General features: G+C 42.4%; 1 protein-coding gene across 19 annotated transcripts in view; it reads right to left on the bottom strand.

The window, feature by feature from the left end:
* Nucleotides 1-23,845, bottom strand: part of AAK1 (AP2 associated kinase 1) — a 192,614-nt gene that overhangs the window by 99,620 nt on the left and 69,149 nt on the right. For all 19 annotated transcript variants that reach the window (XM_024242718.3, XM_009237212.4, XM_009237218.4 and 16 more), the window contains exon 3: nucleotides 4,540-4,658. In XM_024242718.3, coding sequence (XP_024098486.2) covers nucleotides 4,540-4,658 — 119 coding nt within the window. The remainder of the gene's footprint in view (nucleotides 1-4,539; nucleotides 4,659-23,845) is intronic.

Here is a 23,845-nt window from a genome sequence, read left to right as displayed (position 1 = left end):
ACTAAGAGCAATTAGATATCCATAAGGAAAAAATGAACCACAACCTAAGACTCATTATGCAAAAATTAAGTCAAAATGGCTAGCTGCAGTGGCTCAAGCCTGTAATCCCAGCACTTTGGGAGGCCGAGGCAGGCAAATCACTTGGGTTAGGAGTTGAGGACCAGCCTGGCCAACATGGTGAAACCCCGTCTCCACTAAAAATACAAAAATAACTGGGCATGGTGGCGCGTACCTGTACTCCCAGCTACTCGGGAGGCTTAGACAGGAGAATCACTTGAACCTGGGAGGCAGAGGTTGCAGTGAGCCGGGATTGCACCACTGCACTCCAGCCTAGGCAACAGAGCAAGGAGACTCCATCTCAAAAAAAAAAAAAAAAAAAAAAACAACTCAAACTCAAAATGGCTCATAGGTTTAAATGTAAGACTACAAAACTTAAAAGAAAATCTTCAGAATTGAGAGCTAGGCAAAGATTTCTTAGGTTTGACACCAAAAGCACAATCCATAAAAAGAACAATTGATAAACTGGACTCATCGAAATTAAAAATAAAACAAAAACAAAAAAGATCTTAGAGATTTAAAAGTCTGGTAAATAAATTTCAACAGGATGGTTGGAATATAGAGCTGAGGAAATCTGGAATGTGGAGCAAAATGACAAAGAAATATAAAAAGAAGGGAGAAAACAAGAAAATTAGAAAATCAATTCAGGAGAACCAATATCCAAATTATAGAAATTTCAGAAAAAGGGGGAAAAAATGAAACTAAAAAATCCCCCAGAATGCAGGGATATGAGTTTCTAGATTGAAAGGGACCATCAAACACCTAACATAATAAATAAATGCATACACAAAGGCGTATCACGAAATTTCATAACATTAGAAACAAAGAGAAAATTTGTAAATTTCCTGGTAGAATATATGGGTTGCTCCCAACGGACTAGGCATTAGAATGACTTAGGATTTCCCAAGAGCAACACTGAAAGCTAAAATATAGTAGAACAGTGCTTTAAAAAATCTAAATGAAATGATTTCCAACTCAGAATTTTGTACTCAAACTACGATGTGCGAACATAAAATAAAGATACTATGATGTGCGAACATAAAATAAACACACTTCTAGACCTGAAAGTTTTTTTGTTTTTTTTTTTGAGACGAAGTCTAGCTCTGTCACAAGGCTGGAGTGCAGTGGCGTGATGTTGGCTCACTGCAACCTCTGCCTTCTGGGTTCAAGCGATTCTCCTGCCTCACCTTCCCGAGTAGCTGGGATTACAGGCATGCACTGCCATGCCCAGCTAATTTATGTATTTTTAGTAGATAAGGGTTTCCACCATGTTGGCCAGGATGGTCTCCATCTCCTGACCTCGTGATCTGCCCACCTTGGCCTCCCAAAGTGCTGGGATTAGAGGCGTGAGCCACCGCACCCGGCCTAGACCTGAAAGTTCAAAAAAATTTATCTACCATGTATCAAAAAGCTACTGAGGCTGGGCATAGTGGCTCATGCCTGTAATCCCAGCACTTTGGAAGGCTGAGATGGAAGGATCACTTGAGCTCAAGAGTGTGAGACCAGCCTGGGCAACATAGCAAGACCTTGTCTCTAAGGAAAAAAAAAAAAATAGCTGGGTCTGGTGGCATGTGCCTATAGTCCCAGCTAGTGGGGAAGCTGAGGCAGGAGAATTGCTTGAGATCAGGAGATGGCGGCTGCAGTCAGCTATGATCGTGCCACTATGTTCCAGCTTGGGTAACTGAGACCCTGTCTCAAAAGAGAGAGAAAAAAAAAAGATTCTGGAGGGTCGGCTCCAACAAAATGAAGAAGTTAGCCAAAAAAGGAATTACGTGTTCTAACAAAAAAGAGAGGCAAAGGAAATGTCCAGGAAATTCCAAGATTCGACTGTAAATTAGTCAGAGAACAACCAGCCGAGGTTCCTCAGTTAGAAGACTGAGGGAGAAATCTTGAAGATGATAAAACAGACACCATTAAATGCATCTAAAAAATTCAAAAAATGGTTTACACAACTTAAGGAAAATTGGGAATTAAACTGTTAAAAAGTACTAAGAAAACTCAGACCAAGAGAGGAAAAACAATACAATTAATAATTTTAGTGAAAGCAAAGTTACATAGGAAAGGCATAGGAATCATAGTCCACCAGGAATTCAGTTGAAATAGTTTTCTTACATAATAATGTAAAAACTAATATTCATATAAACAACATATTGCCAAAGTTTACTGGTGTTTTTGAAGAATGGAAGATGAGAATACTGCAAGTATTTGGGGAGAGAGGCAAGCAGCAAGTAAGTGACAGTTACGTCTTTACTTCCCATAAGAGATAACGCCTAAAATGGAAGAAAAATCAAGAACTAGCAATATTAGCATGTTATTTAGAAAGACATGAAAAGAATCACCTAAAGTGGTTGCCTCTGGGACCCTGTAATGGCATAGGAGTTCCCCTTGGGGAATTGCTTGATGTTTTTTGTAACAAGCTTAGTTCACCTACTTGAATATTAAAGCTTTGAAAGAATATAAACTAAAAACAAAACTCTCACAGCTAATACGCGTCTGGGCCAAAACTTGAACCTGTGTGATTTAACTCTTAATCAGGCCCATTAATTTGTGAGCTCCTCACGGGCCTGTGCTTCTTAGTTCCTCCACTACAATGCCTGCCTAGCACAAGTAAGCTCTCAGTGTGTTTTTAAATAAGGAGGAGAAAGTGAAATCATGGGATTGCTTTTGTAACACAAGTAAATAAGCAAGAAGGGCATTCCAGATAGAGGAAACAGCAGAAGCAAAGACAGGAAACAAAGCGTGTGAGAGCTGAACAAGCATGGGCAAGGAGGGAGGAAGACAAATAATGAGAAGCAGCCAGAAAACCCACTGCGTGTGTGAAGGAAGATACAGCAAGAACAGGAATCTGGAGCTATGTGTAGGGGAGTGGAAGGCACTGGTGCCTTACAGACAGGCTCACGTGGTCTTGACTGTATGTATATGGCCCTTGGGAGTTGGCTGGTTTGTTGTGCAGTGCTGACAGTTCCTTCCCAAATAGTTTTGGCTTTCTAAAATCTAGAGTAGTGCCAGGCTCTCTAACGCTCTGAGTACTTTCAGTAGTCCAACTGCAGCCTAACTAGTTACTCTAAGCAGCCACTGAAAAGGCCACATAGGGTGAACAGGGGCAAGCGGAGCCTGATGGGATACCTACAATGCCACCCTCTCCATTGTTGGATCCCTTTCTGCTCTTTAAAAAGCATTAAAATCCAGGCCATAAAAGGAATCATCATCTCTAGATGAACATATGTATCTGCTATTACCATTATTCAAATACTAATTTCTTCCAAAGTTTATTAAGCATTTACTTCATGTCAAGCAGTGTGTTGGAGCATACAATTTCTGATTTTAAATAACTTACTTCCTGATAGCAGAACTGCTTACAACATAACAGGTTAAGCAATATAATTGGTATAAAACTGTAGAAGCACAAAGGAATAAAAGGCTATATATTCAAAGTTTCTTATGTATAATTTTGTATATTACATATTATTATTATATTATTAGGTATAATATTATGTATAATGTCAAACAGAGGTAAAAGAAAGATGCTACTCTAACAAATTCCCATATACTCATAATTCTGCTTTGATCACCGTCAACTCTTGACCAATCTTATTTATCTTCTAAACCCACTCATTGTTCTAAGGACATTATATTATTTCCTCCATATATATTTCAGCATGGACTCTTTCTTTAAACATATAAATCTGCATCTTAAAAAATGAGTAAGTTTTAAGAACTGAAGTCTAATTAACATAATAAAATGTGCAGATTTTAAGGTGTTCAATTGAGTTTTGACACATATATACCCTGTGTAACCACTATCTAAAATAACACACAGAACATTTCCACGGCCTAGAAAGTCCCCATATACCCATTTCTAGTCAACTTCCCACCCCTGAATAACCACGTTCTGATTTCTATCTCCATAGATAATGTTGCCTGTTATTGGACTTCTATAAATAGATTCATAGAGTATATATGAGGTTTCTAGGTTTTGGTCTAGGTTTCCAGGCCAAAAAAGGGGGAAAGCATTCCAGGTCGAAAAGAACTACATGTAAAAATATTAAGTTGTATAAGGATATGTTCACAGGCTTTTGAAGAGCTCAGGAGGGTTGAACTGAGACTGGGGATTGGTAACAGAGAGAGAGAGAGACAAGACCAGAAGAAGAGGCTCATTGGAAAGTTAGGCTTTCTGGATTAAATATCACAGTTAATTTCTGGGAACCATGTTGTTAAGTAAGCTTTTCCCAATGCCCAAAATGACTTTTCTGACCTAAAAACTGGTCAGTTCTCTCAATATGCTCCTTTCTCCTCTGTCCTCCAGCTGAGAGGGACCAAGGCAAGGGCGGTGTCCTATATCCCATGGCTGTTCAGTCCCATTTTGTCCAGAGGCCTCTGTACCACCTCAGGGAAGGGAACAAACCCTGCTTGGCTTTCTTATGAGAGGGTACAATCTCTGCCTCCATTTTAAACAGTCCCAAGTCCAAGGGGCAGCCTTACCATTATCTGGATTTCTCTCTTGCACACCTGGAGATCATGCTCATTGTTGACAAACATGCGTTTCAAGGCACATTTCATCCCATTGCTTGTCCTCACCAGAAATACAATAGCAAATCCACCTGTGAGAGAAACACACACAAGCTCTTTTGAGTCAACGTTCAAAAAGTCAGCCAGATGACTGTGGTGGCTGGAGGTTGCCGCTGTCACTGCTAATGGTACTGATGCCACTGCCAGCCAGCCTTTAGGGCTAGCCTGTTGTAGAACACATTCTTAGATTCTCAGAACTCGGAGATATTACTTGTGGGAGTGGGTGGCAAGAGTCAGAGAAATTGTTCCCAAACACCTATCTTAGGATAACAAAAGAATAGTTATTATTTTCCAAATAACCTACAAATAAACAGATAAATGGGTAGTACTACATTACAAGTACTATCCCATGTACTTTTTTTTTTTTTTTTTTTTTTTTTTGAGACAGGGTTTCCCTCTGTGGCCCAGACTGGCATGAAGTGGCGCGATCACTGCTCACTGCAGCCTCGACCTCCTGGGTTCAATCGATCCTCCCACCTCAGCCTCCCGAGTAGCTGGGATTACAGGTGTACACCACCATTCCTGGCTAATTTTTATACTTTTTTGTAGAGAAGTGCTTTTGCTATGTTGCCCAGGCTGGTCTCAAATTCCTGGGCTCCCACCTTGGCCTCCCACAGTGCTGGGATTACAAGCATGAGCCACTGTACCGGCCTTGTCTTAGGTATTTTGATGCTCTTGTTTAATTCTTAACACAATTCTGTGAGATTGGGTGTTATTTTCCCCTTTAAACAATCACCAGCTGAAGAATACAGAGGCTCAAAGAGATCTGATTCAAACCAAAAACATTTTTAAAAACATAAGTGGAGCACACTTTCCCTCATACCAGAGAGGCTAGGAAATTATTTCACTAATTTCTACTATAAATAGTTGTCAATTAATTTCGAGAATCTCCTCTTCTTTTCTTCTCATCCTATCACTCAATTAGAATCTAGAAACAGACCTAAAGATTCTTCCGGCCCTCCCTACCTCCTGGGCTGTTGAGAAGATACATGATAAGGGTAAGAAAGTGCTATTCCACATAGCATACACAAGGCAAGTATGACAATTATTGGGGAGACTTTTTAATGTCCACACTGACCTTTCTCTGAAAGACAGTTCACAATTCATTAATAGAAATATATAAGCCAGGTGTGGTGGCTCATGCCTGTAATCCCAGAACTTTGGGAGGCCGAAGCAGGCAGATCGCTTGAGCTCAGGAGTTCAAGACCACCCTTGGCAACATGGCGAAGCCCTGTCTCTACAAAAAATACAAAAATTAGCCAGGCATGGTGGGTGCGCACCTATGGCCCAGCTACTTGGAAGGCTGAGGTGGGAAGGATGGCTTGAGCCGAGGAGGTGGAGGTTGCAGTGAGCCGTGACTGCGCCACTGAACTCCAGCCTGGGTGAAAGAGACCCTGTCTCAAAAAAAAAAAAAAAAAAAAATTGTATCTAACTCTACAGGAATTCTCAAGTGCTCTAAATTTGTTACACCACAGCATTCCCCAAATTCTTAGAACCCTAACCTCAACCTCACTCCTAAAGCACTGTATGAGGTGTTCAATGCCATTGGTGACAGGAGTTAGATAAAGTGAGGCAAAGCTGTCAAAGTTGAAGGCTTTGGAGTAAGTAGCAGTTACACTGGACACTCAGTCTATCTGCCTGCCTTGTACATTGTCATCATTTAGCTTGAATATCCTGTCCACTGACCCTGTTCAGCAAAAAAATCAGTATGCTATTCTTGCACAGAGGTGGTCACTAATTGTATAGAGGTGAACACAGAGGTAAGTCTGCAGTATGGGAATTTGAGTTGGGCTTATGACATAGTACTGGGTTAGGAGCCACATGCAAAATTGATACAGATCAATAAACAACCATTATAGAGATCTTAGGCCTCTGAGAAATAAAGCCTCGGGTCCTGATTATGCCCTTCTAATTCCCCCGAGGCTCAGCGGCACTTTAGTACTTGTCTGTTGATGCCCATGGCATTTCCTGCTGTATCTTTACATAGTTATTCTTTTCAAGTTAGCTTGAGTAGGTTTTTGTTCCTTGCAACCATAAAGAGCCTTTATCATAAAGCACTGTTGCATGTTTTCATAAAATACACACCTAATTTTGTAAAAAGAAAATTTAATGGGCTTCAGTTCCAAATGTGGACTGTGATAATGATTTACCAGAGACTGCATGTTTGCATATTTCCTGTTACAATGTTCCTCAGTATTCAAATAAACACTAAAATTTACCCTACAATCTTTAACTGTCATCTCTCTAATCTCTGTGCCTCAATAACATTTTCCATTTTCAAAAGTAGCATTGACACTTAGAGGTCTCTCTCTCTCTCTCACTTACACACACACACACACACACACACACACACATACACATGCACACGCACTCCTCAATTCTAAAATGCATGTTTTTTACATTTTGCTTTTTAGGGTATCAGAATGTCTTGTAATAAACATGTGCATTTAATGCAGTGGTGTTTATCTTTTCTTCCCCCCACCCCCTGCCAAAGTTATTAAATCCATGATGTTATCTTATAATTAATCAGAATTGAGGAAAATAGTAGTGTAAATTACAAAATTTCTATGTATGTTCATAATTGTTTTGTAAATAGTATAAGTAGGATTCATTTCATTGATATTTCGAATTTTTTTAAAAATCACAGAACTACAGACTTCACAAGAGTGGCACTCCTAGTGAGCATTAAGTCCAAGTGTTTTGCTTTATGCAGAGACAAACCAAGAGAGGCTTAGGAGTCCCATGGCTAGTTACGGGCAGAAGCTGGAGTGGTTCACTCTCCTATAAAAACCATGTGATACCCTTTAGGTAATAAGGAAACAGCTGACAGTGTTGTGAAACAAAAGGTGGGAATAGGTATTTCCTACAGTTCAGTGATGCCCGTCACTGCTGAAGGACAAGGCAATTCTTTCAGATGCTGCAATTTGAGATAACTACCACCAGATGGGAGCAGCGTAGTTTTCTTTGTAGGTAGCAAGATGACCTTTTCAGCCAGGACTGAAGAAATGGGTCAGTCGCCTACCACACAATCCAGTAAGCACAATGGCTGACAAGAGCCAGCCCAGATTCTCAAAGCCTATGACCATGATAAATCTAAAAGCAAATCAGTGAATCACTTTACCTAACACACTTTACTTAACACAGATGAAGCCACATTGTCAAGCATCTATGCCTACAAAAGGGCTTATCTGCAGATGAGAAGCATTTAAATCATGAGATCAAAATCCATGCCTAACAAGATTTGTCAGTCTAAAGATGTTGGTCACTATCACTGTGTAGTTGGCCAAATGGAGATGTGAACTACTAGGTTAGAAGAGGGGAGACAGTGCCATTCAAGATACTTCTCGTGCACAGCCCCGTCTGTCACACGGATCAGGGTGATGAGATTCTCAGCCAGAGCTTAAGAGGGTTCAGGCTATTACGGAAGAAGGCTGTCAACAGAGAAGACTGTCAATAGAGATGTTTATTTCAGCCTGAGTTGCATCCCAAGATCTTGATTAAAAGGAAAAACCTAATGGTTTGGACAGAGGTAAGAAAATCTTAACATTCAGTAGCCTGTGTCAGTCTCTCTGCCTACTGGCATTTTTTGAAACACTCAGATAATCTCATCCATGAATCTATTGAATCATAAAGATAAAAAGGATATGATCTATTATGTGAAGCAAGCAGGTGAAGTAGGCAGGATAATTTTGACACAGACATGCTTTGCCTATTAAATATGTAGGATTTTTTTTTATGTCCAGAAGAAAACATGTTTTCTCCCATTTTCCCTAAAATATATAGCATTTTTGGTCTTTCTCCCCCTAATTGTTGATGGAGATGTGGATGGCTATTTATAGCTCACCATGAGTTTAGAGGTTTTGTCTGTTTGGTTTGCCTCTGGATTGTCATGCCATAAAACAGTGTTTAACACACAGTGAGCATTCAATAATGAACTAACTCTCCACTTAAGGTTTCTACAGAGGACAGAAAAGGCTACATACAGATAGTAGTAGAGAATATGGGAAACGAATGTGATGGCTCATGTAACGGGATGGCCACCATGCAACTCCAGATCATTGTTGCCATGTGGGAATATGGACCTGGTTTTGTCAGATCTGCTAATTTCTAAAGATGAGCTAGAAACCCAAAATTGTATGTGAAATCTCCATATTTAAACACTGGCAACAAGTCACCTTTTAAATTAATGCTGTTCAGGTCACCATAGCATAGAGGCTAAAGGAAATACATCTGAAAAGCTTTAGATAATCTCCGAGCCTCCAGTTTTCTACGTCTGATCTAGTCTAACACCTTCATTTTACCCAAGGCCAAGGAGGGGAAGTGACACAGCTCATGTTCCACAAAGTTAAAAGATGATTTGCAAATGAATTCCAACATATATATAAATATTAGCTCAGATATTCATTACCACAGTTCTTATCTTTCTTCCCTCAAGATGAGTTTATGGAATACTCCTCCCACCCAGCATGTGTATACGACTTATTTTAAAGGCATTTCAAACTAAATTATTTCATTTGTATTCACACAATGACTGAAGAAGGTAGGCGAGCAACCTATCATACTCATTTTCCCAACATGAAAGACATGCAGAAAGATTAAGTTCCTTTCACAAGAATGCACAGAGCTAGTTGGTGGCAGAGTTCAGATAAGATCTCTCATCTTTAAAAATTTTTATTTTTGTAACAACTTCACATATTATACAATCCACCCATTTTAAGTGTACAGTTTGATGGGTTTTCGCAACTGTATATACCCACACGAGTGGCTGTGGCGACAGCCAATCCATCACTGCAGATAGTTCTTCAGGTACCTTTGTAGACAATCTCCCCTCCCCTCCCTCACCACCCCATGTATTAAATAACTTTGGATCTGCTTTCCATCCCTATAGTTTCGCTTGCTCTAGAATAAATGGAATCCTACCATATACACTGCTTTGGTCTGGCTTCTTTTAATGCAGCATAACATTTCTGAGATTCATCTTCATTGCTACACGTAGTTTTTGTTTTTTTAGTCAACGATTATTCCATTGTATACATATTCCACAATTAGTTTATTCATTCACCTGTTGAAGGACATGTGAATTGTTTCTACCTTTTGGGTATTATGAATTAAACATTCATACAGAAGTCTTTTTTATGGACATAGATAATTATTTCTCTTAGGTTATGTACCCAGGAATGGAATTGTTGGGTCATATGGCAAGTGACTATTTCCCTTTATGTATAAGAAACTGCCAAGCAGTACTCCACAGTGGTTGTGCTATTTTACACTCCCAACAGCCACATATGAGAGTTCTGGTTGTTCCACATCCTTACCAGCACTTGGTGCTGTATTTTTCATTTTAGCTATTCTAGTGGGTGTGTAGTGACATCTTGTTGTGGTTTTAATTTGCACTTCCCTATAGATCCTTCAACATTTAAACTCCTAGGATTAGCTGCTTCCCATCACTTTCCTGATAAAAGCTTTTAATAAGCATAGGATCATGGAGTCACCAATGAAATTACTGAGATAACTTGGACTTCTACCTGCTAAATAAGCAAAGATGACAGAAGTGCCTAGTTCTTTGCTGGGAGAAGACGTAAGTGAGTGAGAATTTGCAATACACAGAGGAGGGTATTGCATAAATTCTAAAATCTCTTTTAGTTCTGGTATCAACATGAGATCATGGTCTTCAGACTTTTAAAAAACAAAGACAGGCCAGACACGGTGGCTCATGCCTGTAATCCCAGGATTTTGGGAGGTCGAGGCGAGCAGATCACAAGGTCAGGAGATCAAGACCACCCTGGCTAACATGATGAAACCCTGTCTCTACTAAAAATACAAAAATTAGCCAGGCGTGGTGGCGTGCGCCTGTAGTCCCAGCTACTGGGAAGCCTGAGGCAGGAGAATTGCTTGAACCTGGGAGGCGGAGGTTGCAGTGAGCTGAGCTCGCGCCACTGCACTCCAGCCTGGGCGACAGAGCGAGACTCCATCTCAAAAACAAAACAAATAGACAAGTTAGCCAGGTACACTGGTGCATGCCTGTAGTCCTAGGTACTTGGGAGGCTGAAGCAGGAGGATTGCTTGGGCCCAGGAGGTTGAGGCTGCAGTAAACTATGATGGCACCACTGCACTCCAGCCTGAGCAACAGAGCAAGACCCTCCCTGTCTGTAGAAAAATAAATGAAGACAAAGATTTAAACGTCCTCTTTGGGGGCATCACCATGATATTCAATTCAGCAATGGGGCTTTGGAAGAAGAAGCAAGTAGTGTATCTTCTGGCTCTATATTCAAACACTGAATCATGGTAGAGGGTGCCAAGTCCCAGGGGCTGCTCTGAATGAATCAGGACACCAGTGACTTCCACTTTGCAAGGAAAAGTGAGGGAGGGGAAGGTAAGGTGAGTAGGAAGAGGAGAAAAACACCAAAGTGATTATCTGAGAAGTGATGGGAAACAGCTGGGCAGACAATGAGAATGATTAGACTAGGAATATGAGACAAAGAAGCCCATCATGGTGCTGAGACAGGGTTTCTGGGTTTGCTGCCAAAGAGGTTTGCTGGATATTTTAAAATCGGGCCTAGATTCTAGGCACTGAAATCGCCAACTGTTTATTTCTTGCAGGTAAAAGGAAACTGCCCTTCCTAACATAAGTCCTATATACACTTTCGGGAATGGAGTCCACTTGTCTGAGATGGAAAGATGACACAAGCCAAAAGAGCTGGAGGATACCAAATGAAGAAAAACCGCATCCAGGCTCATTTTCTGCTCTTCGTTTTCCAATTTTCTGCCCTATAAACTCTTTGTTTCTCTTTTAAAATAACGTGAAACTCAACAGATGCTGCTTACTTAAAGCAGAAAACAAGCATAAAATAATAGTCCTCTGAAGCTTTTCTAAGGAATCAGACAGATAGTTAAAGTGGGTTTCATCCAGGAGACGTAAATGAACACCGAACAAGTTGCTGGATCTCTCTGGCCTTCATTTCCTCATGGGCAGAAATTAAGACTAAATTAGGCCAGGCACGGTGGCTCACGCCTGTAATCCCAACACTTTGGGAGGCCAAGGCGGGTGGATCACGAGGTCAGGAGATTGAGACCATCCTAGCTAACATGGTGAAACCCCATCTCTACTAAAAATACAAAAATTAGCTGGGTGTGGTGGCGCATGCCTGTAATCCCAGCTACTCAGGAGGCTGAGGCAGGAGAATCGCTTGAATCAGGGGGTCGGAGGTTGCAGTGAGCCGAGATCACGCCACTGCACTCCAGCCTGAGTGACACAGTGAGACTCCATCTCAAAAAAAAAAAAAAAAAAAGAAAAGAAAAGAAATTAAGACTAAGTTAGTGCTATTTAAACTGGGTTCCTCCAAGTCCTAGGATTACAGAAGGTACTTCAGTGGCTGCACGAGGAAAAACTGACCTCCCTCCCTTACAAGGGCAGGGCTCTGTACACCGCTTCCTCCTCACCTTCAAAGTAGCTCTACTTTTAGCTGTGTAATTTTGGAAAAAGGCTAGAAAAAAAAAAAGGAGCAATTCTGCTACAAAGGAGAGAAAAATGTACCCCCCAAATATTCTACAGCTCTAGGTATAAGTATTTTATAAAGACAAAAAGACTATACCACTACAAGTCATGCAAACAGCCCTCACTTACACGCCTACCAAAGGTGTAGATGTGTACAGGCAGCTTTTAGGGAGGGCGCTATGCCCCGCTTTACCTTGAGACATGTAGTATTCCTTTAGAGCCCAACAGGTTAGGTTCGAATCCTGGCTCAGGCAAGCTACAATCTCCCTGAGGCTTTCCTCTCACCTGTCAAGGGCTTTCACTTCATGCTAAAGCCTTTCTTCTGACATGCAGGCTATCTGACCATGTGATTGTCATCAACCAGCCCCTAGGTCATAGTCCTTCAATCAGGGCTGTGCACCAACTCACAATATCCTCCCCACCCCGACTCCTACCTCAAAGCTTTGGGGACGATCAAATGATAAGCAAAGCACCTAGCACACAGAAGGTGTTCCTGCCTTTCCCTTCCACCCCCACCTCCCTGCAAAAACCACTTTGTATTTGTATGATACATTACTTATCATAAAATTCTAAATCTGGAATATCTTCTCGAGATGAAGAGCACAAACCCAAATGCCTGAAGAGCCAGGGAGATCACATAAAGGAGTGAAACAGTCCAGCTTTAACAAAACGTATGGAGGGTGTGTGATGACACAGACTCACTGTCAGGAAGATCACAGGGAGAAGTGGGGCCAGTGGCCCTGAGAAAGTTCATGCCCCTGCTCATGGGGCAGCCACTCCTCAATGCCAGCCAATTGCTGTCACGAAGGAACATGGGCTAAGAGTTGTCAAGTCTCTTGATTGCTAAAAACAGCTGGATCTTTAGGTGAGAGCTCCTGATTTAAAAATCAGGCAACAAACTTTTAAAAATCTCTTAAACCTTGTGCAGTTTAATGAAAACACATTTCTAAGCTAGGACTGAACCAGACAGCCCTGCTTCCATCTTTACAAGGGCCTGTGAAGTCAGCAGGTCATGTACTACAACCTCCACTTGACCAACTGGGAAACTAAGACACAGAGAAAAGCCTAAGCATCCTCCTTAGTACTGCCACCTAGTGGCTGGACCAGGGCTAGACTGCAGGAGTGCCAACTGGTGTCCCCTCTCAAGCTGCCGTCCCCTCCCTGCAGCAGCAGATCATGCAGGAACACCTCCACTCCCAGGGAAGGGAGAAGAGAAATGGCACAGTGAAAGGCAAGAGGGACTGCCCACAGCTCTGCCTGTCTAGCTGATCAGGTGGGAGAGTGTCCTCTCCACGGTGAGAGCTTGGGTGTACTATTCAGGTGGCAGAGTACCCTCTCCACGGTAAGAACCTGGGTGCACTATTCAGGTGGGAGAGTGTCCTCTCCACAGTTAGAACCTGGGTGCACTATTCAGGTGGCAGAGTGTCCTCTCCACAGTGACAGCTTGGGTACACTATTCAGGTGGGAGTGTGTCCTCTCCACGGTGAGAGCTTGGGTGGACTATTCAGGTGGCAGAGTGTCCTCTCCACAGTGAGAACCTGGGTGCACTATTCAAGTGGGAGAGTGTCCTCTCCATGGTGAGAACTTGGGTGCTCTATCCACAGCATCTGTGAGCTCCCACAAGAAATGACCCCCAAGAGGCTGATCAACACCCATCCACAACTTACATCGAAGACAACTTTGCCAAAAGCTTCGGAAGGAACAAAGTTTTCAAAACTCTACAACAGACTGCAAGGAGCACAGCAAAGCTTTTTCCAGGAGAAAAGGTCAATGCAAAGCATGTGTCAACACTGATTTCAGTGGGGGCTTGGGGTTTGTTTTTTTAATGTCAATCTCTCCTCACTTGCCTCAATTAAAAATCACCATGTGCCAGCTCCTTCTGGGGAACATGTCAAAGCAGTCCTTTCCCCAGGCAGACAGAACACCCAGATGGGGGATGACTTGAGGTTTTCAACTCCCTATCTCCCCACTCAAGCTGTGGGCACAAAATCAGAGACTGGCAAACGGTGGTGGTTGTGGAGGTGGTACAGAAACATCAACAGAACCCAAGCGAGGCCACAGCCCAGGCTGAACGTGGCACACTGGCCTGGCTATTGGTTCTTCCTCTCCAGGACTGCAATGATTGATTGGGGAGGATCTCCAGCTCAGGAGGTTCTTTTTAGGGGTTTGGCAAGAGTCTCCCTCCTCCTCTCAAAAATTAATTTTCCAGGAAAAAGACTTGCCTGGAACAAATGGGAAAAGTTTAAGAAATCAAGTTGGTTCACATATACCAGCGACTTGTTGATTACTGCACCTAGAACCACAGCACACTGGGTCTGGGCTATCAGCTAAGGCTGACCAAGAAAGGGCCTTTCCACAAGCTACCTGCCCCCACCTTTGCCGTACTGCTGCCACAGAGATAGCTATCTGGCAAATGTAGAGAGATATGCTGAAAGACAACAGAAACTGAATATCATTTGAAACTTCGCAATGGCTTCTCACCCCTCTTAGAATAAAACTCCAAATATTGACAAAGGCCTGCAAGGCCCAGAGTGATGTGATCTCTCTCCAATCTAGCTCATACACCTCCACCTTCCAGTGCTCACTCTGTTCCAGCCACAGGAGCCTTCTTTCTTCTTCAGCATTGCTTATGCTCCAATCTGCCTAAGGATCTTTGCACGTGCTTCTCCCTTTGGCCCTTTCACCCCATTCTTGGCCTGAGCCACTCCTAGTAATCATCTTTCAGATTTCAGGCTAAACATTACTTCCTTGCTAAGCCTTTCCTGATGGTCTCTGGCCCTCACTCCCACATGATTAAGTTCTTTGGTATACACAGCACCCTCTACTTTCCCTCCAGGACATACCATGAATATAATTAAATACTTATAGGGTAATTCCTGGTTGCATGCCTTCTTCCCCTGTACACTCTAAACTGCACAAGGGCAGGGACGATGACTCTGTCACCCAGCACAGTGGCTGCTCCATAGCAGGTTCTCAATGTGTTTGTGTTATACAATGTGTTTGCCGAGTACCATAAAGGATACCAATAAAAAATTTTTAAAAAACAACAAAACTACAATGACAGCAACAACAAAAACCCTTCCCAGACCTTCAGAAGGTTAGAGTCTAGTATGGACTAGAAGGGACATATATTAAGAGAACATCCTCTTGGTGAAAAGGTAGAAAAACCCTGCACTGCTCGGCCTGGCACAACTGAGCAGTGTGAGACAGGACTGAACCCTTCACCCCAGGGCAAGTGCTCAAGGTGGAACTTTACGGGGAGCTTCACAGAAATCTCTGTGCTGTCACAATAATAAATACTTGTCCTACACACTATCGCTTCTTTCAAAAATAATAATTGTGCTGGAAATCAAGACGCTCTTCAGTTGAGAGGGAAAAGAAATCAAACACCCCATGCTCGATGCTGAAGCATCCCTTGCCTAAAGGAATGGAGAGCCTCTTGGGCATAAATTGTGCTCATCCCTCTAATCCACCGGGGCCACAATCTCCTAGTAAGTGATGAGCAAACAGAGCAGCAGAGGTCAGCCGGAGGGAGCAGCATCAGTGCTCAGATGTGTCAGCCCCAACCCGTAACACAGACCTTCAAGCTGTGGCTCTGATCATTTCAACCAGGACACCATATGTTAGTGGACTACATTCTCCAAAAGGGAATGGGAGACTCAGCAAAGCTGAAGTTCCGGCTGACATTCTCTCAGCTCCCAAATGTTAATTCGAGAACGTTCCAGTTCAACTTCATGCTTCAAAGCTTACCTACTTTTCCACACTTACTGCTTTTATAGAAAGACCGGGTTAAGTAACTGCGAATCCTGAGCACTTTCTAGTGTAATGATGTGAGTTTAGTAGCCAGGTTATGGAATACGCACTGGCATCAAAAGTACATAAATGTTTTCAACTTTTTTTTTTTTTTTTTTTGAGACAGGGTCTCGCTCTGTTACCCAGACTGGAGTGCAGTGGTGCAATCATGGCTCACTGAAGCCTTGAACTCTCAAGCTCAAGTGATCCTCCCAGCTCAGCCTCCCAAGTGGCTGAGACTACAGGTACATGCCACCACACCCAACTAATTTTTAAATTTTTTGTAGAGACAGGATCTTGCTATGTTGCCCAGGCTTGTTTTCAACTCTTTAGGTTTCATTAGAATTGGTCTCCAGACACAACTACCTTTTCCAGGTCATCCTATTCTGCCCCGACCCTCCTATGTTCTGAAAGATGGGCTCTCGTGCTGGAAAGCAGGCTGACATTTTCTTAGCTCCCAACCATTAGTTACAGAGCATTCTGACTTAACTTCATGTTAAAGCCTTTCCTCTGACATTCAGGCTATCTGACCACACTACTGTCATCCATCAGCCCCTAGGTCATGGTCCTTCAATCAGGACTGGGCACCAGCTCACAATATCCTCCCCACCCCAACTCCCACCATCGCCAAGTTGATTTCACTGAGTCTTAAGAATTCTATCCCCAAACCCAGAATCCATCCCTTCTACTGCACCCCTGATGCCCCTTAGCTCAGGCCTTCCTCTCTTCTTACTGAAAAACTAAAATAGAGTCATAAGTTTCTGTGCCTCCAGTCTCTTTCTAAAATTTCTATGGAATAACTCCTCTTAAAAGCATTCATTAGTCCCTTAGAGCCAGAGGAAAGTCCAAATTCCTTAATGCAGCAGAATATAAGAGCCTTTATATATTTCCCCATTTTATTATGAAAAATTTCAAACATACAGTAAAGTTGAAAAGATCAAACTGCAAGCATCCATACATCCACCACTTGTAGATTCTACAAGTATTAACATTTTGCTATACTTCTTTTATCAGCTGTTTATCATCCATCTATCCAAACATCAACTCATCTCATTTTTGATGCATTTCCAAGTCAGTTGCAAACTTCAGTGCACTTCACCCTAAATACTTCAGCATACATATCTTTAGTGTTCAGGGTTCATTGTTCTTTTTGGGGATGAGGGTAAATAAAATTTATTTACAGTGAAACGTACAAATCTTCAGTGTGCTATTGGATGAGTTTTGGTAAGTGAATACACTCATGTAACCCAAACCCCCATCAAAATATAAAACCTTTCCATATCACAGAAAGTCCCTCAGGCCCCTTTCCAGACAATCCCACCCAAATCCTCCCACAGGCAACCGCTGTTCTGATTGTTTTCATGTATTATTAGTTTAGCCTACTTTAGAACTTCAGAAAAACAGACTCAAATGGTATGTGCTTTTTTTGTGTAAAGATATTTTACTCATCATAATTGTTTATGTTGTTGAATGTATTAGTTTGTTAATTTTCATTGCTGACTTAGTATTTCATTATTTGAATGAATCTGTTTGTCCCCTCCCTTACGGATGGACACGTGGGTTATTTCAGATTGGGGCTGTTATAAAGAAAGCTCTAAGAGCACTGTTGTACAAGTCTTTTTGTGCCATATTTTTATTTGTCTGGGGTAAATACCTAAGAGTAGAAGTGCTGGGCCACTGGATAGGTATATATTTAATTTTATAAGAAAGTGACAGACCTTTTCCCAATGTGATTGTACCATTGTATACTCCCACCAAAAATGTATGACAGTTCCAGTCCCTTTATAATTTGAATACTGCCCTCTCCTCACTCAGCCTCATCTCTCAATACTCCTTCTTCCCCACCTCTGCTCCTGTCAACCCAACAAACTTTCAGAACTTTAATCTTTTTGCTGCTTTATTCTCAGGAGGTTCACACATGCTGTTCCCTCTGCTTGGAATATCCTGTCTCAGTCTTCTGCTTGATAAAATGAGTTTACAATTGTTAAAATAATACCTCTTCTGCAAAGTCCTCCCTGTCCCTGCCAGTCACCCAAATTTTCAGATTACCATACATGTGGCCTGAAGCTTTGGATGTGTTAATCTCTCCACTAGACAGACAAGGCAAAGAGGGAACCACTCTTTTCTGCCTTAGAAATGATACTTGCTATTCCTACCAGTGTAAGGATTTTGAATACTGTGAACCCATAAAAACAACATCCTAGGCTCTTCTCTAGGTAGGGCACCTGAAAAATGAGTCACCAAAGAAAATAAAACTGGCAAGGAGAGCTTCTTATTTATCTTGGAATCCTCGGGGCTAATACAGTGCTTGGCATGTGGTAGATGATTAATAGATGTTTGGCAAATTAATAGCACATCCAATCATGTTGTTTCCCTACTTATAATTCTCCTCTAGCTCTTGATCATCTACAAGATTAAATCTCTTAATATGATGTACAAGGCCCATCATAATCTGGAACCCACAGTGAACTCCTGAGAGTGCCTGGCCACTGTTCTCTGATGCCTCTGTGCTTTTCTGTATGTACTCTGTATTGGAATGTCCATCCCCTCTTTAACTGGTAAACTCATAGCTCTAAGTCTAGGTGTAGATCAAACCAGGACTTCTCTGTGAACTTTCACCCAACAGAATGCCCACCCTGATTTTTTTACCCTGATTATATCCCACTTGTATGCATTCCAGTCTTTCTTGCTAGGACTATATTCTCTCACAGGGCAAGGATTTTATTTTTATTCATTGTAGGAAACACATTGGCCTAGTTTATCATACTTTTCACCCTATGCTAAAATAATGATTAGAGATGTATTATATCAAGTGATCCCTTTTCCCTCCCACAGCTAACTGGATCAGGAGAGGACACCGGGAGTGCATTCACCCTTGAGAATCCGAAGTGATGACCCAGGAACTGTAATCAAATGGTGCTACACAACCATGTAAACTAGGCTGATGGCTGCTACTGTCAGCCATGTGTGTTCCAGAGAGAGAGACAGAGAGGCAGAGAGAAGAGCTACCTAGTAACTTCCAACACCCACAAAATCTAGCTTCACTTCCTGTTGTTGGGTTCTGGTAGGTTCCCTTGTACTTATCCAATACATTCCTTTTTACTTAATCTAATTTGAATTAAATTTCTGTTCCTTGCACTCAATGACTCTAAGTCACCTTGCACCAATATGTCTGTACAACATATGAGCTCAATAATATGAGTTTCAATAATTTTAACAATTACAGGCTTTAATAAAACTACCTAGAACAGAGTGATAAAATACAATACTAAAAATTACACTTGATGAGTTAGAATTTTTAAGATAAGGACTAGATTTACATTAAAACACTACTTGCATTAGTGTACTAAGACCAAGGAAGAAAAATGGTCAAATACCTACTTGGGAAAGGACAGACACAGAGAAGTGGACAGGGGTACATGGCTTGCACTGTTACCTTTCTTGAGCTGACGGATCAGTGTTAGGGAGGACAGGAGCCAAGATCTCCGCCACTCAGAGCACTCATTACCTGGGAATGCTGTGAAGATGGTTTTCACCTGGGATTATCAGAAAGCAATCATAGAGAAGAGGATTAAGCCCTCAAATGGGAGGAAACACATAGGCTGGAGTCTTTCATATCAGATGAAATAAAAGCCCAGCCACAGACAAACCTGGCAAGGCCTGTGAAGAAGGTAAGTTTCCAAGAAGGACCAAGGAGCACGCCAGCACCAACTGATGAACTAAATTACATCAGGGGAAAACTTACGCCGCCTTTGGTGTGAAACCAGGGTCGGGACTAGGGTGAGGGGAGTGAGGCACTTGCCCTGAGCACAAAAGGACAGACTCAGAATTACTGATTTTTTCTTGGTCTTGGGCTGCAGGGTGGCTGGGCACAGCACTGTTACTGATCCTGTCTTTATTTTAAATTATAATATTTTGTTCACCATGGTTGTTTGCATTAATTTTTATTTTTAAAAAACTGAGGCCAGGCATGCTGGCTCACACCTGTAATCCCAGCCGAGGTGGGCAGATCACCTGAGGTCAGGAATTCGAGACCAGCCTGGCCAACATGGAGAAACCCCTGTCTCTACTAAAAATATAAAAATTAGCCAGGTGTGGCGGCACACAACTGTAATCCCAGGTACTCGGGAGGCTGAGGTAGGAGAATCCCTTGAACCCGGGAGGAAGAGGTTGCAGGGAGCCGAGATTGTACCACCGCACTCCAGCCTGGGCAACAAGAACGAAACTCTGTCTTAAAAAAAAAAAAAGGCATACAAATACTCTTTATCTTGATTACCGAGTTTTGAGTGCCCCCTTAAATTCTGCACTTGAGGCGAGTGGCTCACCCCAGTCCTGGCTGTGTGAAAATGCTGTCTGCACAGGAGAGAAGTCTGCCCAGGCACTGGTCTCTCTGTCATCCTCTCACTGTGCTTCCAAAAGACCTAAGAGGTCAAGACATTCCTCCGGGTAAACAGAAACCTAGCGACTCCAAGGAAGTGAGAGCTGGGTAATAGGAAGAGAAACAAAACTGAGGAGTCAGTTTCTGGCTCTCAGTGGAAGCTCCAGCGATGCAGTAAGCTCCAGGGATGGCCGACTCAGCCCTGTTGGGCAAAGCTGAGATCAGACTTGACTCAGCCTCCAAATAAAACATAAAGAAACCCAGCTTCCCTGAAGCAGAGACCTAGCATTAACAACCTAAAAACCAAATGAGTATAAACTCATCAACTAGATTGATAATAAATGGGTACCAGGCAAAACAGAACAGAGACAGAATGTGAGCTGGGGAGGAAGGTGGGTCTTCCAATAACCAGAGTCTTGGGGGCCTCAACAATGGATTGAAGAGAGAGGGCACGAGGTCAGCGCAAAGCAGTCAGAAGCCTAAGGAAAAAATATCTGAAGCTTAATTAGGAAAGTGCTCATTCACTCAGAAGCCAGGACAGGGCACCAGGACAAACCAAGGTGTCACAGGGTTTAGACCAGATTTATGCTAAAACAAGGAGGAGAAGTAGCTCTGAAGAAGAACAGGGGATCCCACCTGACCTGGAAGGAAGACGAGGAGCATTCCACCCAAGTATCTAATGCTAGTGGTAAGGCTACATGTCAAAAAATGTTGAGAAGACGGAAAGGAATAGGAGCTGAGTAATCCATAAGCTGCATCGGCAAGTAGTCTCAGTGAGGCAGAAAGACCTCTGGTAGAATGTTGGCTGGCATGCGCCTGGAAAGCAATGTGGCAATATGCATAAAAACCCAAGAGATCTTTCAACCCCCAAATTCCACTTCTAGGAATCCATCTTAAGGAAATAACCTGAAATATCCACAAAGTAGGTACAAAAATAGTTAAGACAGGCCGGGTATGGTGGCTCACACCTGTAATCCCAGCACTTTGGGAGGCCGAGGCAGGCGGATCACTTGAGGTCAGGAGTTTGAGACCAGCCTAGCCAACATAGTGAAACCTGTCTCTACTAAAAATACAAAAATTAGCTGGGCGTGGTTGCGGGTGCCTGTAATCTCAGCTGCTTGGGACGCTGAGGCAGGAGAATCACCTGAATTTGGAGGGTAGAGCAGTGAGCTGAGATCATGCCACTGCACTCCAGCCTGGGCGACAGAGCAAGACTCCATCTCAAAAAAAAATAAAAATAAAAAAAAAGTCAAGACAAAAAAACTATAAACATAAAAAATAGAAGTCACTTAAATGCCCAATGAAAACAGATTAGAGCCAGGCATGGTAGCTCAGGCCTGTAATCCCAAGCACTTTGGGAGGCTGAGGTGGATCACTTGAGGTCAGGAGTAGGAGTTGGAGACAAGCCTGGCCAACAGTGAAACCCCATCTCTACTAAAAATACAAAAATTAGCTGGGTGTAGTGGTGCACACCTGTAATCCCAGCTACTCGGGAGGCTGGAGCAGGAGAATTGCTTGAATCTTGAATCTGGGAGGCGGAAGCTGCAGTGAGCCGAGATCACACCACTGCACTTCAGACTAGGTGACAGAGTAAGACTCCCTCTCAAAAAAAAAGAAGAGAAAGAGAGAGATTGGGGCTGGGCATGGTGGTGTATGCCTGTAGTCCCAGCTACTTGGGAGGCTGAGGCAGGAGGATCGCTGGAGCCAGGGAGTTCAAGGCTGCAGTGCACAATGATCCCGCCTGTGAATAGCCACTGCACTCCAGCCTGGGCAACATAGCAAGAGTCCATCACCTTAAAAAAAAAAAAAAAGAGAGAGAGAGCTATTTGGTTTAAAAAAATAAAGTTTGTTTATACGAAAGAACATTCTATAGCTAGTAAAATATTGAACATTAAATGTACACGATGGGGATGGTGGCTCATGCCCATAATCCCAGTACTTCTGGAGGCTGAGGCAAGAGAATTTCCTGAGGCCAGGAGTTAAAGACCAGCTGGGCAACATAGCAAGACCTCATCTCTACAAAAACAAACAAACAAAATAGCTGGTGGTGCACACTCGTGGTCCTAGCTACTTGGGAGGCTGAAACAGGAGGATCACTTGAGCCCAGTGATCATACATTAAACTATGATACATACATAGTTCATACATTGAACTATCACTGTGCCACTGCACCCAGCCTGGGTGACAGGGCGAAATTCTGTCTTTACAAAAAAAAAATACGTATAGCAAAAAGACTAAAAAAAAAAACCACACACACAACAAAATGCTGTGACTAAAACAAAACAAACAACTTCTAAGACTGATTTACCTGTGGATGATGATCTATTTTCTATAATGACCATATATTATCTTTTTTTCTATAAAAATACATTTTTGGTTGTTTGTTTTTAGAAAAACCTGTCCTCCAAACTTGAGGCTTGTTAAGAAGGCGAGCCTCCAAGAAGGACCCAGAGCATACTAGCACCAACCAATGAACCAATTTATGTGAGGGGAAAACTTCCTTTGTCTCTGGTATAAAACCAAGGCCAGGACTAGGGTAAGGGGAATGAGGCACTTGCTAGGGGCACAAAATTTAGAAAGGTGCCAAAAAAACTCAGTAGTCCAGATAAATACTATTTTACTGCAATATTTTTTAAAAATTGAAATTAGGGCAAATAAAATCCAAGATAAACAAATTTCAATTTTTTTTTTTTTTTTTTTTTTTTTTGAGACATAGTTTCACTCTTGTTGCCCAGGCTGGAGTGCAATGGAGCAATCTCGGCTCACTGCAACCTCCGCCCACGGGTTCAGGCGATTCTCCTGCCTCAGCCTCCCAAGTAGCTGGGATTAGAGGCACGCACCAACATGTCGGCTAATTTTTGTAGTTTTAGTAGAGACAGGGTTTGGCTACATTGGCCAGGCTGGTCTCAAACTCTTAACCTCAGGTGATCCACCCGCCTTGGCCACCCAAAGTGCTAGGATTACAGGCGTGAGACACTGCCCGGCCACAAATTTCAAATTTTTAAATAAAGACAGGATCAGTATTTCAATATTGATTTTTCTTTTTGCCTCAGGCTCCAATATGGCTGGGCTCAGCACAGTTACTGATCGTCTTTATTTTAAATTCTGATACTTTGTTCATGGAAGACTTTTTGCATTAATTTGTTTCTTGCTTACTGTAATCCCATCTTGGGCTAATTTCCTAGAAAATGTTTTAACCCTTCCATCATGGTCAGGGCGTGGGGCACACCAATGCCTGTCTGCTCTAATGCCAGCCCTAAACAGGAACAAAAGAAGAATGAAAGTACCCTGGAGCGGGGAATAGCCTGGTCTAGAGAAACCCACATACTCTCTCAGGCCCTGCCAGACCACAACTCCTACAAAACCCTCCTCACTCTCCACTAGCCCAAACTCTCTCCCCAATGACTTTCTGGGATTAAAACAGAAAAATCCATTAAGAAAATATACAATATACAATGATTGACAACCCCTCCCTAACCACAAGGGGAGTGTTAGTCTTTAACAGAATACTATTTTAAGATACATATATGTTAACAATTATGCTTGAGGTTTTT

Source organism: Pongo abelii, chromosome 12 (assembly GCF_028885655.2).
Source record: "Pongo abelii isolate AG06213 chromosome 12, NHGRI_mPonAbe1-v2.0_pri, whole genome shotgun sequence".
Taxonomy (NCBI): Eukaryota; Metazoa; Chordata; class Mammalia; order Primates; family Hominidae; genus Pongo; species Pongo abelii.
This window is presented reverse-complemented; position numbering and strand designations above follow the sequence as displayed.